This window comes from Periophthalmus magnuspinnatus, chromosome 8 (assembly GCF_009829125.3).
Source record: "Periophthalmus magnuspinnatus isolate fPerMag1 chromosome 8, fPerMag1.2.pri, whole genome shotgun sequence".
NCBI lineage: Eukaryota > Metazoa > Chordata > Actinopteri > Gobiiformes > Gobiidae > Periophthalmus > Periophthalmus magnuspinnatus.
The window spans coordinates 26,440,213-26,457,972 of record NC_047133.1 but is presented as its reverse complement, the minus strand read 5'-3'; the positions used below and the strand labels follow the sequence as shown (position 1 = coordinate 26,457,972).

Here is a 17,760-nt window from a genome sequence, read left to right as displayed (position 1 = left end):
TGTATTGCAGATGGAGTGTAGAGCCATTAAGTTAAAAGTGAAGCTGCTGTGAACATGACATTGATGTATTGTACATAATCATAGGTAATCCAATCAACTGGAAGAGACCTGACTCTTTGCCACCTGTGAAATGCCCTACTGTCCCTTGGACTTTAAAAAAAAATCAATGTCAAATTTCAGAAACTAAATATTTAATTGTTCGGTATTTTGCAAAATAATATATGGGCATGTCTACCCCACTCCACACACCTAATTAGTGCCTTTGCTTGGTGGAGCGCACTGGCACACTCTTTGCTTGTCTCCATGGTGGTGTCATTGGTTGGCCTTAAATATTCCACAGTATGGCAGTAATAAATTTCACCATAAAGAATTCAAAATTCCTATATCTCCGACCACCACCGAAAATCAGTCTCTGTATTTAAACATCTTGACTCGTTTATTTCTCTTTGATTGACTGTGGCTCGCAGTGCATTGTGGGCACAGAATCGTCCGTCCGCCATCGCTGTCTTTGGAGCCGGTGAAGGAGAGGCGCAAACATGAGAGGAATCCGTTCTTTTAACAGCATCCCCGTGAGTTTCATGCTACAGTTTTTTACATATTTATCCACTCAGAGACACAATCTTTGTCATTTTAGTGTGTCATTCCTCCCAGATCTATTTGACAGTGCCAATTCTGGTGAAAAGGTTTATAAAACAAAGGCTAATCCAAGTTAGCTGTGCTTTAACACCCAACTTTTTAAAATTAACTTTTACTAGAATTATATAGATTACTTGTTATTTAAACTTGCACATTAGTATTGCATTTTTTGATTGTATTTGCTGTAGACTTCGGTGTTGTGTTGGAATGCATCTGAAGGTCATTTAATTTAGTGCAGTTTTGGATTACATAATTAAGATATCATTATGGTTTCACCCCGTAAGAAATGGAGAAAACGACCTTAGTTGACTGGACACTATAGTTGACTGTACTATATTTATTTACTGGGTTGTATGAGGTCATCATGTGTAGCATGGTGCCTAAATTTAACCTTGTTTTGTTCAAGTATGCAACTTTAAAAATCTTCAATCAAATAATCATTGCAGCCTGTTTTGTCTTAGTACCTTTGTACCCGTTTACAGGTACAACATTCTGAAATGCATGGGATTCTTCTATTAGTTCATCAGTTCATGTTTCAGTGTTTACAATGTGCACTCTGAACAAAACCGTACTTATCGAAAATGAATAAACCGCAAATCTAATCACAAAAAAAAAAAAAAAATCATTGTTTTCCCACCAGAATCATGCATCCCTAGTGTAAATATATCCTCTCTTCACAGAAACGGTGTTATGCTGCTAGAAGAAGTGGTTCCTTGACTGAACCTCTTGCTTTGAGAAAAACATCAGCAGCCCCTCTCACCCCACAAAATGTCCAGGTAACTGCTGCAAACTTCAATAAAGATGTGCACTGAAGATAGCAATTTGTAAAGAATTGTTGTCTTTGTTCTTCAGGTTTCCAAACTTCCAAATGGACTTGTCATTGCGTCCCTGGAGAACCATTCACCCATGTCCAGTGTTGGTTTGTTCGTTAAAGCTGGAAGTCGCCATGAGACTGTGGAAAACCCTGGAGTAGCTCATGTATTACGTCTAGCAGCAAATCTGGTAATGTGCTTTTTATGATTTCTGTTTTTGTATAACTATTTGTTGTAGAAATTTAGTAGGTACTTTATTGTCACATGGGTTATAATATAATTAACATCCTTTACAGACTACAAAAGGTTCATCTGCCTTCAAGATCTGTCGCGGTGTAGAAGCTTTAGGTGGTAGTCTAAGGTTGGTAAATGCATGATCAGTGTTACTTTGAGGATTATGCGCAAGGCTCTGATATGACCTTAATATTAATTCAGTCTTTGAAAAATATTTTTAATCTGATAATTCAATTTATGAGCTGATACTCTTTTTTTGCCACTTCCCATTCTCCCATTCCCAAAACATCAAAATTATTTTATCTGGTCTTTCACCTTGGTTATTTTTTATGCTAAATGCCTTAAGATCCTTAATGTGATTTGCTTTTTTGTCATTATCTACTGAATTTTGTGTCAAGACTTTTGGGAGCAGATATGTATTTTAAAATATTTTCCTTATTTACATTTTTACCAAAGGGGCAACTGAATTCTAAACCTTTCACAAATTTTAAAGTTTCCTTCTAATCTGACCCACAGTGTAACATCAACACGAGAAACCACGGTCTACACTGCACAATGCTTGAGAGATGACGTGTAGGTACCTCTGATATGTTTCATTCTGTCTGGACATTTTAATTGCATTTATTTACATTGCACAGTTTTATTAACATTTGTGTCTCCTATGACTGTTCAGACCTTCACTTTTGGAGTATTTAAGCGACGTGACCACAGCCCAAGAGTTCAGACAATGGGAGCTGGAAGAACTAACAACAAGAGTTAAGATTGATAAAGCTATGGGCCAACAGTCTCCTCAGATAGGTAAATTGTTTTCATACGCTGGTTTGGATTATTGCTTTTATAAAAATTTCACGTGGAAATCATGCACTGTTTGGCTTTATTGTCTGCATCTTTTTTAACGTTTGTATAATCTTTATCCACATCTAGGTGTGATGGAGAAATTGCATGAAGTTGCGTACAAAAATGCCTTGTCCCATTCCCTGTACTGCCCTGACTTTATGGTTGGACATGTGTCTCCTAAAGAGGTATAGGTCTTTTCTGGATAAGTTACATTTATTTTCTAAATATATTTTATACACACAACTTTCTTTTTCTCAGATGCATGCATTTGTTCAAGCTAATTTCACAACTGGCAGAATGGCTCTCGTTGGACTAGGCAAGTTGTTTTTCCCCTAATCTTATTTGATCTATGGCCTTCTTGGATAATCCTATTTACATTGAATTTACAATGAAAATCTTTTCTTTTTGGCACAGGTGTCAATCACTCAGTTCTTAGGCAATTGGGGGAGGGGCTCCTCAGTTCCCGCAGTGGGCCTGGGGCTCCAGTGGCTCTTGCTGCGTACCGTGGGGGTAGGGCTAAAACTTTAGTATTTTAAATGATATTCTATACTGCATTGTTCATCTCTTGTCGTTGCTGTTGTTCATATAGGTGAAGCTCGGATGCACAGCCGTGATGACCTGGTGCACTTGCTGGTGGCCAGTGAAGGTTCCGCTGTTGGGAGTGCACAGGCTAATGCATTCAGTGTTCTGCAGCATGTACTTGGAGCTGGCCCACATGTGAAGAGGGGCTCAAATATCACCAGTAAACTGAGCCAGGGCATCGCCAAAGCCACATCACAGCCGTTTGATGTAAGGTCTTGCTGTTTTTTCATTGTTGCAACTTTGCTAATATCATAGATTAATGATGTAGCTATTTGAACACATTCAGCTTGGAACACTCATTTATTGTTAAAGAAGATTCATAAACAGATTTAAAAAAAAAAAAAAAAAAAAAAAAGCCTTTAACAAAAACTTTTTTTGGTTTAATTTTTAAGACATGTCCTCTTTTAATCAGAATCAGAAGACTTTTATTGCCATAGTCTGTGAACACAGTTCACAAACTAGGAACTTGCTTCGGTGAAAAAGTGCAACATAAACACACTGAATAAATACAAATACAAATACAAATAAGGGCATGCACAAAGTTAAAAAGATATGCTTAAAAAAATCTAATGAAATACTTAGAGGGAGAAAATATGTACAATAGCAGCATCAGAACAACAGTGCAAAGTGGCTTATTAAAGTGACCGGTGTTATAAAGTGTCCAGTATAGTGCAGATATTATAAAGTGTTCATGAGACAAACAGCAGAGGGGAAGAAACTGTTCTTATGGCGAGAGGTAATGGAAGTGACAAAGCTTTTGGAGATGGAATGTGTTTTAATGCTTACATTATTCTGCAGGCAACTGCTATGACTGCTTCCTACTCTGATTCTGGCCTGTTCGGAGTATATACTATCTCACAAGCTGGTGCTGCAGGAGAGGTAACCAACAAATTCCCTTTTTCCAAAAACATGATCTCTGCTACACTACATCGTGATTCACATTTTCAACACATCTAGACCAGCTTTCATTCCTTACATTTTTGATACTTATGTTGGTATATGTTGTACTTGCTGTATATTTTCTACATTTGTTATTTTGTGATGTTCACAGGTGATCAAAGCAGCCATTTCTCAAATAAGAGATGTGGCTGAGGGTAATGTAGCAGATGCTGATATTGACAGAGCAAAGTAAGTTCAGTTTTGTCTAAGTTGTAAGTTTGTACAGAGATGAGTGACCTTTGATAATTGTCTTCATTAAGGAACCAGGTAAAGGTGGAATATTTGATGTCCCTTGAGGACTCTGATGGTCTCCTGCAGGAGATCGGGGCTCAGGCCTTGATGACTGGGACTTACCAGGCTCCTGACACTGTCCTGCAGGCAGTTGGAGCTGTCACACCAGAAGATGTGGTCAAGGTGAGCAATGATGCTTTGTTGCAAATCTCACAATGCAAATGTGCAAAATTCAGAATGGCAACTTTTTAAAATCTGTTTTAGGCTGCAAAATCCTTTGTGGATGGCAGGAAAACTATGGTCGCCAGTGGACTCCTTGTCAATACACCATTTGTGGATGAATTATGAAATTTTTAACACGAGTCTGTCTACTTGTTCAAATTCTCATCCTCAACTGAAAGCAGCAGTCATGTGCAACAAATCATTCACTGTCAAAAATGGATTTTGTCCAGGAATAATCCCATTTGTGATGCTGGAGTTATGCAATTTAACTTTGGCACTTTCTATTTTCACTGTATCTATGTAAATTAAAGTAAAATTATAACATCTACCAAAAACGCATTGTGAGTTTAGTATTTTGTCCAGATGCCTGAATAGTTGTACTGACCTTTTAGTCCTTGTAAATATAATTGCTTCTGTAAACCAACAGAGGGACCCAAAGACATTCTTTATATCATTCAGCTTATTAGGCCTACATATTTAGCAATTATTAAACATATTTTACAAATTGTAAGCTAGTAAAGTCTCTATTTATTCTATGTAATAAACAAAATTGGGCTTACTTTATGCTGGATACTGTACGTAGGTGCTTTAACCATACAAATCCCACATTCTGTGTGTATGTAACTGGTAGTCCCCTTTATTATTAGGCAAACAGGGGTCGACATGACCCCCACTTTTGCCTTTATCGCGAGAGCTGCCTGATACCGTCCGGTGGGCGAGAGTACACTGTGTTTGTGTGCGGCTGTGCGTCGCTCGCTGCGTGGGGGGAACTCGCCTGATGTCATTTGGTCGAGAGGCTGATGTAGCAGTGAGCACACCAAGCAAAACAATAATACTGCTTTATAAACGGCAGAAGGATTATAAAAGAGTTTTGGATTGTAAACAGTGGTATGGTTGTCGCGGCCTGAGGTCGGGATGAGGAGCTGAGCCGCTGTTTAGCAGAGACTCAAGGACCAGATGCTTTTCCAGCAGCGAAAGGAAGTGGACTCGCACACAAAAGACATGGTGATGGGAGCTTGTTTTCCAGACGGATAACGCACTTGTTAGACCGTAAGGATTGGGCGCAGAAAGGTGCGGGCTGTTGGGTTTGTTTGCGCCACGGCTCGTTTGTCAGAGATGTGGCGCTGTCTTTGGGCCGCAGTTGGGCCATGTAGCTCTCCGCTAGCCGCCGCAGCTACGCCTGATGCTGGCGCAGCCGCTGCCCGTGGAGAGCACATCTAAAGGACAAAACAAACGCTCTGGGGCCTTGGTGCGTTGAGAATCTTTTATTTCCCACTGGACTGCGAAGAGCAACTGAGATGTGATGTTTTGGGTGTTTCTTTTGGGCCCTTTATATTTGGGGGCTCCCGACCCGGACTTGACGCAAAGAAGCTAGTGTTGCTGCAAAATGCACAGCAGAGACCCAGCAGCAGGCGCTTGTTAAAGGGGGCGAGGTTGAACTGATAGCACCCGGCCTGCGTCCCCAAGCTCCGAGGTTAACTTTGGACTACCATTACCTCACGTATCTGCCTCATTTACCCCCCATCATTCGGCGATATGGATAAACTCACGATCATTTCAGGGTGCCTGTTTCTGGCTGCAGATATCTTTGCAATTGCCAGCATCGCAAACCCAGACTGGATCAACACGGGTGAATCAGCAGGTAAATGCACAGATCGTGTTATACACTGTTCCATTTGTGGCATGTGATAACCTGGCAGTGCCATATTCAGAAGTGACCGTAAACTGAGGCGATATTTGTCTTGGGAGAATCGGCACAGCACTACACGGCCTATTGTCTGCGGGCTATAATCGGCATCATCTTTTGTCCCTGAGCCGTGTTTTCGCACCACCAACTCTATCCTGCACCACGTGACCACTTTGTATCCTAACCTTATTCTAACCTTTATTCTAACATGGAAATCAAGACATGTCTGCAAGAGTCATCACTGCACTGGCTTTGCAAACTTAAACTATACAAAGATGTAACATAACATAAGAAAAAAATCCTCTAAAAGTCATTTTGTCTTTGGAGTTGCATATTACTATTATTATTATTATTATGGAGTCTTAATTAGGGGGACTTCCTCAAATAGTAGTAAAAGTGGGACAAGTTGGGCAATATGGAGGGACATAGTGGGGCAAACATATTTAGGCATATTAGATAAAGACTGCCACAAAGCTGTATGCAAAAACAAAGTTAGGCAATAAGAGATCACATCATATTGCATCTGAATATTTTCTACCTTTCATGTGGCGCTAGGAAAAAAGAGGACTATATAAAGTAGAATGAGGTACAAGGGCCTAAATGGTCACACTAGTCTTGAAAAGCTTTTAAAAAGGTCCATTATTTTTGGTTTTACGTTATTTCTCACTAAATTAAACCAAATTGTGAAATTGTTTTAAGATGTAAACTGCCTGTGATATCCAAGTGAACAGAGTTGCTCCTTGGTTCTATTTAAAGTCTTGTATTGTGGTAGTGAGAGTGGGTTCACCGCAGCGGACTGGTTTTGATTGTGGCAGCCATTTAAGGTTCACATCTACCCTGCACTGTGATCATAACAGCGATTTATTCTATTATAATTTTACTATACTTTCAGATCATCACACTGTTTTATTGTATTTATTTGATAAGTAGAGCATTTCCAATATAGAGCTTTATTTGCAGTTTATCTTGGACTACATTGATGGTCATCAAAAGTCTTGGCAGCCAGCTGAAATTTTCTTTGCATACTCCTTCAGCTTGATTCTATGTTCAAATTGAGCATTTCACCCTCATGCTGTGACTATATAGTATAGTAAAGTGCATCAGAGTCCATTTGAGGTCTCTTGTGTTGTTGAGGATTGTTTTTGCTGTCCACAGTCAAATCACTGGTGTCTAAACAACCTGCTCCACTCAGACCTCTTCTTTGTTCACATGGAGTGTGGAGAAATATAGGCATCTACGTCTGGGCTCTTTGGTCTACTAAATGTTGTTGATATCTTGAAATGTTGCTTTTGAGTTGATCAGACCAATTTATAATGCTGTAGTAGTGATTGTTTACATTTATTTACCAGTAACTGAAAAGAAACAGGACTAAGGCTGATTCATTTGGAAAAATATTAATACATCTGAATTGAATATTCCAATATACAATGTAGCGCTGCAACAGTGAATTGACAAATCATGACTATTCACCTATAAAGAATATTCAGTATTGTATTTTGATAATCATAATCATTATATGGACTCAAAATGTATACAAAAAGAACTTTTTATTACAAAGCAACATAAATATTCCCTAATTTAGAAGCTGTCCATCACCATAATTCAGTCTTCATTTGGTTGATAATGTGTTTAAAAAGAAATGACTAGTCTAAAAATAATCACTGACTAGTTGCTATGAAAACAATTGTTAGTTGCAGTCCTAATATAGTGGCAATACATTGTATAAGCCTCTATTGTCTAGGCTAGGCTATTGAGAAAATGTATGGTTTTGCAATGGATTCAAGCCAAACCAAGACTATGTTTATTAATAATGTATGACTACAGAGAAGAGTGAGGACATAGTTATTGTCACACAGCGTTTGTCACACTCCCAGTCTCTGTATTGTTTGTGGAGGTGACACATAAAAGCTGTGACTCTCATCAGTCCTTCACAAATTACTTCAGAGAGATTTCACATTTGCAGTTATCCTTGGGCAGACCTTGAATAACCTTTTCTACACACTTTGCATACAGACTTCTCTCTATCGGTGCCACTTACCCTAAACAAGATGCTGGGTTATTTTTTCTATGCAATTGCTGGGTTAGGGCTGTTGGGTCACTTGTTGGGTTTTATACACTGAGTTGAGTTGTTTTGCTTAACCCAAACGCTGGCTTAAAAGTTTGGATCATTTCTCTTAGAACATAATGATAGACATACTCCTGTCTTTTGCCTGGCAGTGTGGGTCAAATCCTCTCAAACCACCCAGCGAAAGAGGTCAAATACACACTCTTCAACTTTCCACGGCAAACCTTACCCACTTCACCTAATGCTCCAGAGAAATGACTGGTATTTATACAAGTTTGGTTACTTTATCACTATGATTTTATCTGAAACTTTCCACAGTTTAATAATTTTCTGCCACTTAATCTCAGTAAAGAAACATTTCACCCTTTGACTCCTGACTGCAAAGGTCCAACAGAACTGTAGTCAGTAACTGTTAGTGCGACACCATAAAAGTAACAGCTTACTTTTGGATTTGAAATGTTTCTTAGATAAATTCACACAGTTACACATTCAAACTATTCTACGTATAAACATAATGGTTCTCTCTGTTCTCACAGTGGAGTCTCCTGAGACTAAAGCTGCAGAATCTGAAATAAATCATCTCACTTCTCAGGCTTCTGTAACAAGTGCAAACTACAACATGAACAATTTTTATTTAATTTTACTGCTGAATTAATAATGTGCTACTATTAATGCCGTGACAAGTTTGGATTGTAGTTATGTATTTTAAAACGCTTCAAAGAAAATTCATGTTTATTTAAAAAGCACTGTGGTGGTCATTACAAACATGAACCCATCAGAGTAGTCAAATATAATCCAGATTTGGACAGAAAAAATAAGATAGTTGTTAATAAATAGTTAAAACAGTAACTCAAAATGCTGGGTCAGAATAACACACAATTGTGCTGGTAGTAGTTTATCCCAGCATTTTTCACTGTGGCTAAGATTTTGTGATTTCATAATACTATTCCACAAGAAAAATAAGTAACTGAAAGTTCTATATCAAATTTTGAATTGCTGTTCACATTTAAGTTAACACAGAACACACTGCGAGCTGTGTTCGCATTACCGGCAGTAAGTCAGACCTGTTCCCGGTGCATGTTGGACTCCGCCAGGGCTGCCCTTTGTCACCGGTTCTGTTCATTATATTTATGGACAGAATTTCTAGGCGCAGCCAGGGGCCGGAGGGGGTCTGGCTCGGGAACTACAGGATATTATTTCTTCTGTTTGTGGATGATGTTGTCCTGATGGCTTCATCGAGCGTCTGCAGTGTTGCGGTCGCTGTATCGGTCCGTTGTGGTGAAGAAGGAGCTGAGCTGGAAGGTGAAGCTCTCGATTTACTGGTCAATCTACGTTCCTGCCCTCACCTATGGTCATGAGCTCTGGGTAATGACCGAAAGGGCATCGCGGATACAAGCGGCTGAAATGGGTTTCCTCCACAGGGTGGCTGGGCGCTCCCTTAGAGGTAGCGTGAGGAGCTCAGTCACACAGGAGGAGCTCGGAGTAGAGCCACTGCTCCTACACATTGAGAGGAACCAGTTGAGGTGGCTCGGGCATCTGCTCAGGATGCCTCCTGGACGCCTCCCTAGGGAGGTGTTCTGGGCATGTCCCACTGGGAGGAGGCCCCGGAGAAGACCCAGTACACGCTGGAGGGACTATGTCTCTCGGCTGGCCTGGGAACGCCTTGGGATCCCACCGGAGGCGCTGGAGGACGTGTCTGGGATGAGGGAAGTCTGGGAGTCCCTGCTTAGACTGCTGCCCCCGCGACCCTGCCCCGGATAAGCGGAATAAAATGAATGGATGAATTGTAAGTTAAAGTAGAGCCACCCTTGTGTGAGTTAAATGTAGGGGTTATTTTAAATACATCTTTCTAAAGCAGAAGGATGTTCTGACAGGGAAAGCATGAGCCAGATGGAAGAGGTGCGATGCCAGCTCTTCATTGTGATCTGAAAAAAGGAAGCTGCACTGCAACTCAGGACTGGAGCTGTAGACCGAATGTGATAATTTACTTGGAAGTGCAGAGAACAGTGCTGTAATTAGTGCTTGACTCCTCTGTCTTGTGAGTGAGACTTGTGAAAAGCAAAGCCCTTACGTCAGCTGCCTAATTGTTGTGAGCTTTTAATGTGGGTCCAGTGTCAGTTTCAAGTACAGGGTTTTTATGTGTCCAGCTAAATAACATGGGAGCAAAGGAGGTGGGGAGTAATTGTTTAGCCACTTTTTGCGTTGTATCACTTACTTGTATTACATGTTGTTTGTCTCAAAATCTGTACATAATTAGGTTATGCCCGCAATTATAAAAAAGAATAGTAGCAGTGATGTTCTATACTTTGCTAACATTTTTATTTTCTTATGTGGATAATCATTAGGACGTATATATATGTAATTTAAGATAATGCAAAATTCAGTTTCAGTTTGGCTCCGTCAGAAGTGTTCATTAGGTTATGTGGCATCTAACCTCTCATAGTGTAAGTGCTGCAATGACATTGCAGCAGACGCTCTTCATCACTTGATTGTTTCCTATCTGCCGTCCACTTCAGTTCATTTGTGGAAGAGCATATGGCCAGAATTACTTTTTTTTAAACAAAAATAATATTCTGAAAGATCAGAGACGTCTACTCCACTGAAACTTTTTTATACTTTCTTGTGTGAGTTTTGAAAGATGTGAAATTACATATATTGTCTGTGCTAGGACAGGTAAAGACACCACCTGGACTTATCGCATAGAAAATGGAGGCAAGACCCCAACCCTTGTTCTAGCTATTACCTGCTGAAATCAAAGCTCCTTTATATTTGTGTGTGATCCATAGACTGTATATAAATGGACATACCAATAGCCAACCTGTTAGCCGCCACATTCCAAATAGGAAGTGAGGCTGAGTGCATTTCCAGCTCTGTTGACTCCAATTCACTTTGTATTGAGAAACTGTGTCCCCTCTCTTTGTAACTTCTGCTGTCAGACACATCATTTTGCTTTTAAAATGTTCGTATTAGCCCGCTCTACATGATCCTGCTATTCTTATTTTCGCTATTGTGTCCATAAATCAAGATATGAACATTAATAAGAGACAAATCAGGCACCTTCTTTCCCCGAGGTTGCTCCCACTAGCGCTAGCGACAGGTTTAATTGACAGCGTTGCTAAGCACCCACTCCCAGCTAAACCAGCAGCGTGGGCCGGGGGAGGCGCTACCTTAAACAGCCACACTCCAGATTGGCTCTTTGGTTGCTATGATGCTCGTGGTCAGACTTCCAAATGGAACTCGGCTCTAAATTTGCCCCTGGAGCTGAACTCTATGAGTGACATCACACTCCTTTAGACCAATTCTTTATACAGTTTATGGTGTGATCACAGCCTTGTATCCACATTGTAGTCGTGTGGCTGCCCTCTGCTTGTTTACCTGTGTGTAGTGTGGAACCATAGCGTGACTGGCGGCTGTCAGGAAGGAATATCACTCTGAACCAGTAAAACAGCAGGAGCCCAGAAGATCCTGTGGAAATAAGTCATAAAATAGTGCTATTAAGCAAAGCCATCAGACCCAAACACCACTTTATTCAAAGCTACTTTTTTGTAAATACAAAGTCTGAACTATTTGGTTCAGCTTTAGAAAAGACCTCTTTTCATAATAGCTATTCAGAGAGTCGTGAGCCACTGACAACCTATAGTTTCTTTTCCATTGTTAATGTGCTTAAACTTCTATACTAAGTGTATTGTGGAAGTTATATTTTTTCTCTAAATGACATTAGTGATAAAAAGTAATTACATTTGCTTTGTTGATGCACGAATGTAGCCTTGTAGCCATTAGCTAAGCTAATGAGAACATGGTTGAACGAGACTAAGCAATGCGTCAAGTAATTTTTTATGCTTTATGCTAATTATGCCTTAAAACGTTTAATCTGCATTTCAAAAACAAAAAATGCCTATTACTTAGTCAGTATATTCCTAAATTTTAGCATGTAGAAATGTTGTCATAGCAACACTTGAGAACTGCATCTCGAATGAAGCTGTCGGGAGCTATTTTTATTCTCTGACCGTTTCCTCTTGTAGGCTATACAGTGAGCTTGGACTGTCACTACAAAGTTACACTAAATAAAAGAAAAATAAATTACACAATTTGTCAATACCTCTAAATAATCCATAATAATATAACAAACCATTTTAGACATTTATGACACATTTAGACATTTTTATTATTTGTCTTTACAATTTACATGTTTTAAAACAAGCTACATTCTTCAGACTCTCTCCTCTTTAGCTGCAAATCCTTTTCTCATGTGTACCTTGTTATGGCTGGGGCCTTTTATGGGAAGGCCAGTGAAGTGATGGGGATCTGCTTACTCAGGTAGAAGTCCTCTTTATGCCCACTGTTTAATTAGATGGCATCTCTCCAGAGAGGTTGCTGCCCAAGAGAAAAGTCTGCCGGCACTAGCTACACTTATCACTCTCATTTTAATGTTTTTTAAATTCAGATTTGCTTACATTTTGTTGATTGATTTCTTCATTTTCGATTGGTTCTTTAAAACAGACATAACAATATTTACCACTGCTTGTTCATTCAGTCCTAGAGAGGAAAGTGTAGACAGACATATTCATAAGTGTCTTCCATCTGTGCCTTAGGTGCTCTGACAGTGGGTTTGGTCCGGCAGTGTCAGACCATTCACGGGCGTGACCGCACCTGCATCCCCCCACGGCTGCCTCCTGAGTGGGTCACCACGCTCTTCTTCATCATCATGGGCATCATCTCCCTCACCGTCACATGTGGGCTACTGGTGGCATCACACTGGCGCAGAGAGGCTACCAAATACGCTCGCTGGATCGCCTTCACTGGAAGTAAGTGTACAGTTTAGGCAGCCTGTACTGCGTCTGGAGGAAGTTTGTCTGATAGTTGTAAATTGGTTTGATCTCCTCTATATTCTTATCAGAGCAGTCATAGCCAGGGGGCAATGTTTTGCAGCATAACCTCAAAGTGTAGCCGATCAATTGTTGCTACTGCAGGCTACTTATGTTTTAAAGAACAGTCCTCTATAACTCCATAGACACTTGCAGCTCTAAAAGATTTCCTTTTAAAAATACATTTCTGCCATCCTCGATTTAGAAGTCATCTAGGATACGACCGACTGATTTTGAGAAAATAGCATTTGGGAGAGAACTAATAAAGGTTACAGACATCCTATGCATTTCAGAACATTGTTAAGGTCTGAACTACGGGATTAGTAAATTTTATACAAATATTCAGGTTGAATTCACAGATTGGGAGTTTCATCTGTTAGGGAAAAGTGTTGTTGTGCACAGTCAGATGGATATGTTTTTCTGCTGGCCCTTTATACCCCTGGAGCTGAAATATTCTCTAATGCTGCTCCTCTGTCACCTTGTGGGCGGATGGAGTGTGATGTTATTTTCTTTCTCTGCTTCTTGAATATGGGCTTTTATTTCCAGTTTCTGCAAAGCCATGTTAGTATGAAGTGGGGTAGCCAAAGGTTTCAAAAATTTGATATTAATCGATACTCATTTGAGCAGGTATCAGTACTAAAAAAGTCACATTGAGAGGACATAAATGAACCTTTCCTAAATAGCTTAAGGGTGATCTTGAGCTGTATCAGTATATTAATGAGTATAAATCCACCTAGTACGTGTCCATGGACCACTAAGGAACCTACCCACATGACTGAGGGATTGCACAGATATAAGGCCTCATAGTAATATAAAAAAACATACTATGATTTAAGGTAAAAAAAAAAAAAAAAAAATTACATGATAATATTGGTTACCAATAATTATCGTCAGATAATGGCAATTATGATGTAATACCAATAATTCCGATAATTTAAAAAAGCTAAACCACTTTGTACCAGCCTCACGACATGGGAGAGAGGATACAGGCCTCTCACATTAGATCTAACAAGTCATCTAAAAGTTTTCACTGCGACCACGAGTGAAAACACGAGGCAGTCAAAAGTCCACAAAAGTCCGTGCATTAACGCTGTATCTTGACATAAATGCTGTTGGGCTGATGGGCTATTCCAGGATCCAGTTGTATTTTAGTTCTCAATCTAATGAGATGACATGTGTTGCAGTGAGAGGAGTTTGCCTGTTTGAGCCACTGCTATGACATGAAAATACGTGTGTCACGCAGACACGTTTCACTAAACAGCCCAATGCGGACGGACTTTGTACGTGACTGCCTGTATCTGCCTCTCTCCGCTAACTTTTTATTCACAGTACACAGTGGCTGCTTTGAGCTTGTGTCATTCTGAATCCATCTCATGTTAAATGAGCAGCCACGGTGCTGTGGGCAAGACCCTTTTTCTCTGTGTTGCACAAAGCATGAAATCCACAGATAGAATATGGCTTATCTGAAGAATAACAAAATAAAACAGCTTTTAAAATGTGGCAAGAAGAGCTCATGTAGGCCTGTATGAAATATTAAAAGGACATAGGAATTCTATAATTACTTTCTATTGAGCTTTTGAGCAGACTACAACCCAATACTGTTACTTCTACTATTACACTTACTATTTGTAATTGTCATATTTTTAAGGCATTATATGTATTACTATATGGTCTGCTTTAGACACATTTACTCTATAAACTAAAACAAACAAATAAAAAAAGTTTTACATTTCAAGGTTGTGTGCTGGCTATTATCTGAATGTGAAGAGTAAAATTTTACATCCTAAGATTACTGAAATAATACAGAACTGTGATGATGAATGCATAATACATTATGGGCAGTTCTGTAAATTAGGAGAATAATTTATGGGGTGGTTTATAACATCCAGACCTTCCTTTCTCATTTGGCAGAGATGCACGCTTATCCTAGGGTTTTGTAACTTTGCTAATTACTTGCATATAGATGATTCACTATCTTTTGAGTGCAAACGCATACAACTAACTGTCTGTCTGAGAAGCACAGATCTGTGTCAGCTGAACTGGATGGGAGCTATGAAAAAAGTCGCTATGGCAACCAAGAGCCTTTGTCACCATTTTTGTGTACTCCACAATTGTCCACAAGAGTTTGTATACAGGATAATTTTAGCTTGTCTACAGATGACAACTTAAAACTTTTAGTCAAATGTTTTGTGAAAAATGTTAAAAAAAGATCCTCCTTAGAAGGAAGATACTTCTGTTTTTCTGTTTGTTGTTTGTTTTTATTCCTCAAGTAGAGAAGATTCAAAAACAGGTGGAAAACGATTGATTCAATTGTTTCTGTTGAACAAAATTCATCACAAATCTTTATCAAAATTAGTATATTTGAAGACCTCAAAGTGAAATACTGTTACTTTCACTCTTCAAGTATTTTTAAAGGGGTACTTTAATACTTGAATAGATTTTTTTCATGTGATTCGTTTACTTTTACTTGAGTTTTTTTTTTTTTTTTGCTCAGGTATCTGTACTTTTATACTTAAATAACAAAATTGAGTACTTCATACACCGATATTGGACATTTTGACACAAGTACACATCTATTGTACATGTTGTATTTTTGACAGTACTACTTGTATTTGGCACTACTTGTATGTATTCCAGTATCAGTCACGTGGTCATAATGTTATGCCTGTTTATGTAAGTAAATGTGGAATTGTAAGTACAATGCAATTTCACTTAAAAACTGCATATCTGAGTGTGTTTGTATTTGACTCATTTCATGCTTATTTATTTGTCTTTCTGCCATATGATTTGCATTTTTGGCTTTTACAAAACTGATCTTGAGGTGGTGTGTAGGATCTAGATGTTTGTCATTCTGATTAAATTACAGTGGCATTTAGGAAGTGAGAAATACTGTATTCACTCTAAGCCTAGTAGAAAAAAACAATGATAATCTTTTAATTTTTGTACAAAACAAGGCAAAGGTCCATTCTTGTTCATGTGACAACACATGGAAATATGATGCACAACAGTTTTTTCCCTCCATAAAGACAACAAAAGATTTAATTTATATCGCTGCAACGGCTCGAGATGTAGTGTGTGTTTCTTTGTAGCAAACTGTTTAACATAATGTAATAATCAGTCATTTCTGGAAGGCATGACTTAATGTTGTTTTCTTTTTTCTTGTTCCCTAGTGATCCTGTTCTGCATGGCAGCACTCATCTTCCCTATAGGTTTCTATATAAATGAAGTTGGAGGTCAGCCATACAAACTGCCTAACAACACTGTGGTGGGCTCTTCGTATGTGCTTTTCGTCCTGTCCATCTTCTTCACCATAGTGGGACTGCTGTTTGCAGGCAAGGTGTGCCTCCCAGGCTGAGGACTGCCGCACCTGCCTCGAACTGAACCAAGGGGCTGTGAATACTTCATGGAATTTATGAAACGCAATCCAAATGGAAAACAAGAACTCTGACCTGAACCGGAAACAGGGAAATGATGTGTGAAAGAAACACCATGAAGTGTCTCCGTAGAGAAAACTAAATGAACAAGCGCTAATGAGACATGGGCACTAACATGGGGGGTCGCTGAGGCTCGCCCACCCTGCCACTGTTGATCTTAAATATGGCGTCTCTGCTGTTCTTTTGGAGAGGGTGCCTAATGTGCCGCTGTCATGACAACCATGGCCACAGTGCTGACGCGTGTTTGTAAAAGAGCGCTCTAGCCCCACCCCTCTCTGACCCCAGCCTCGCCTCTCTCTGACTCCTGGTTGCCTGAGCACATTTTGGCTCTGTCACGATCACTCCTGTTGCTATTTTTGGTTTCTCTGAGCTATTACTGTGTGTTTTTTCTGTGTTTTTTACATTTTGTGTTGATGCTTTTCATCCCTTGCATTTTCACTGAAGTAGTTGAGGTTCCCTGAGCAGGAGCCCTCAAGAGAAGGGCCAAAGGGGATTCAGGGTGGGGGGTGTTCTGTCTTGGGCTCCATGTGTGAAGCTGGTGGAGTACTGCCTCTCTCTGAGCCCAGGCAGCAGAGGGGACCAAGGACCGCAAAGGAGGATACCACTAAACACAGGACCAATGTTGACTGCTGTTACCTTACTACAATAAAGTATTAAAATGTAAAAAAAAAAAAAAAAAACACACTTCATGTCTTCAACTGTGAAAATAAATACAGCGCAACCTTTGAATGTTATTTGACTTCATAGAGTAAATCCTAACCTACACAGTGTTTTCTTAAAGGTGCTGAAGTACTGTGGCTGTGTTAGTGGTATCCTCTTTCACCCTTGAATAAACAGTATGAGTGATGGTGAGTATTTGAAGGGAGTATTTGAGTGGTGTTTTGTATCAGTGAAGGCACTGGGACTGCAGGTCAGGTCCATGGGGCTGTGCCTCTGAAGCTTTGGAGACGTTTAACACAGTCACTCTAGCTCTGCTTTGTCAAAATATCAGTAGAATCAGTATGGGATGTGTATCTGTTCATTTCTCTGTCACCACTGTAAACCCTGGACATTTCTAAGCTGTATTGTCTTGTATTTAATCTTCTGCACTAAAGCCAGAGGTATAAATCATAACGACAACAATAATACAAATAAATTATATAATTATTTGGGAGCCATTTAAATAATGCAAAGTTTGAAAACCCATATCTTACTCACTGATGATCCAGTAAACAAA

At 39.5% G+C, this 17,760-nt stretch overlaps 2 protein-coding genes across 2 annotated transcripts; both read left to right on the top strand.

Annotated features, from left to right (window-relative positions):
- Window positions 1-458: 458 nt before the first annotated feature.
- Window positions 459-4,828, top strand: LOC117375429 (cytochrome b-c1 complex subunit 2, mitochondrial). The gene is made up of 14 exons (XM_033971723.2): window positions 459-569; window positions 1,317-1,412; window positions 1,489-1,638; window positions 1,745-1,809; window positions 2,199-2,255; window positions 2,356-2,480; window positions 2,607-2,704; window positions 2,778-2,835; window positions 2,934-3,029; window positions 3,109-3,308; window positions 3,900-3,980; window positions 4,153-4,229; window positions 4,301-4,454; window positions 4,536-4,828. Exons 1-14 carry the CDS (start codon window positions 537-539, stop codon window positions 4,617-4,619), a joined length of 1,374 nt encoding a protein of 457 aa, XP_033827614.1. The 5' UTR covers window positions 459-536; the 3' UTR covers window positions 4,620-4,828.
- Window positions 4,829-5,206: 378 nt separating this feature from the next.
- On the top strand, window positions 5,207-17,529 carry mosmoa (modulator of smoothened a). The gene is made up of 3 exons (XM_033971727.2): window positions 5,207-6,135; window positions 12,838-13,050; window positions 16,281-17,529. Exons 1-3 carry the CDS (start codon window positions 6,030-6,032, stop codon window positions 16,463-16,465), a joined length of 504 nt encoding a protein of 167 aa, XP_033827618.1. The 5' UTR covers window positions 5,207-6,029; the 3' UTR covers window positions 16,466-17,529.
- Window positions 17,530-17,760: the final 231 nt, after the last annotated feature.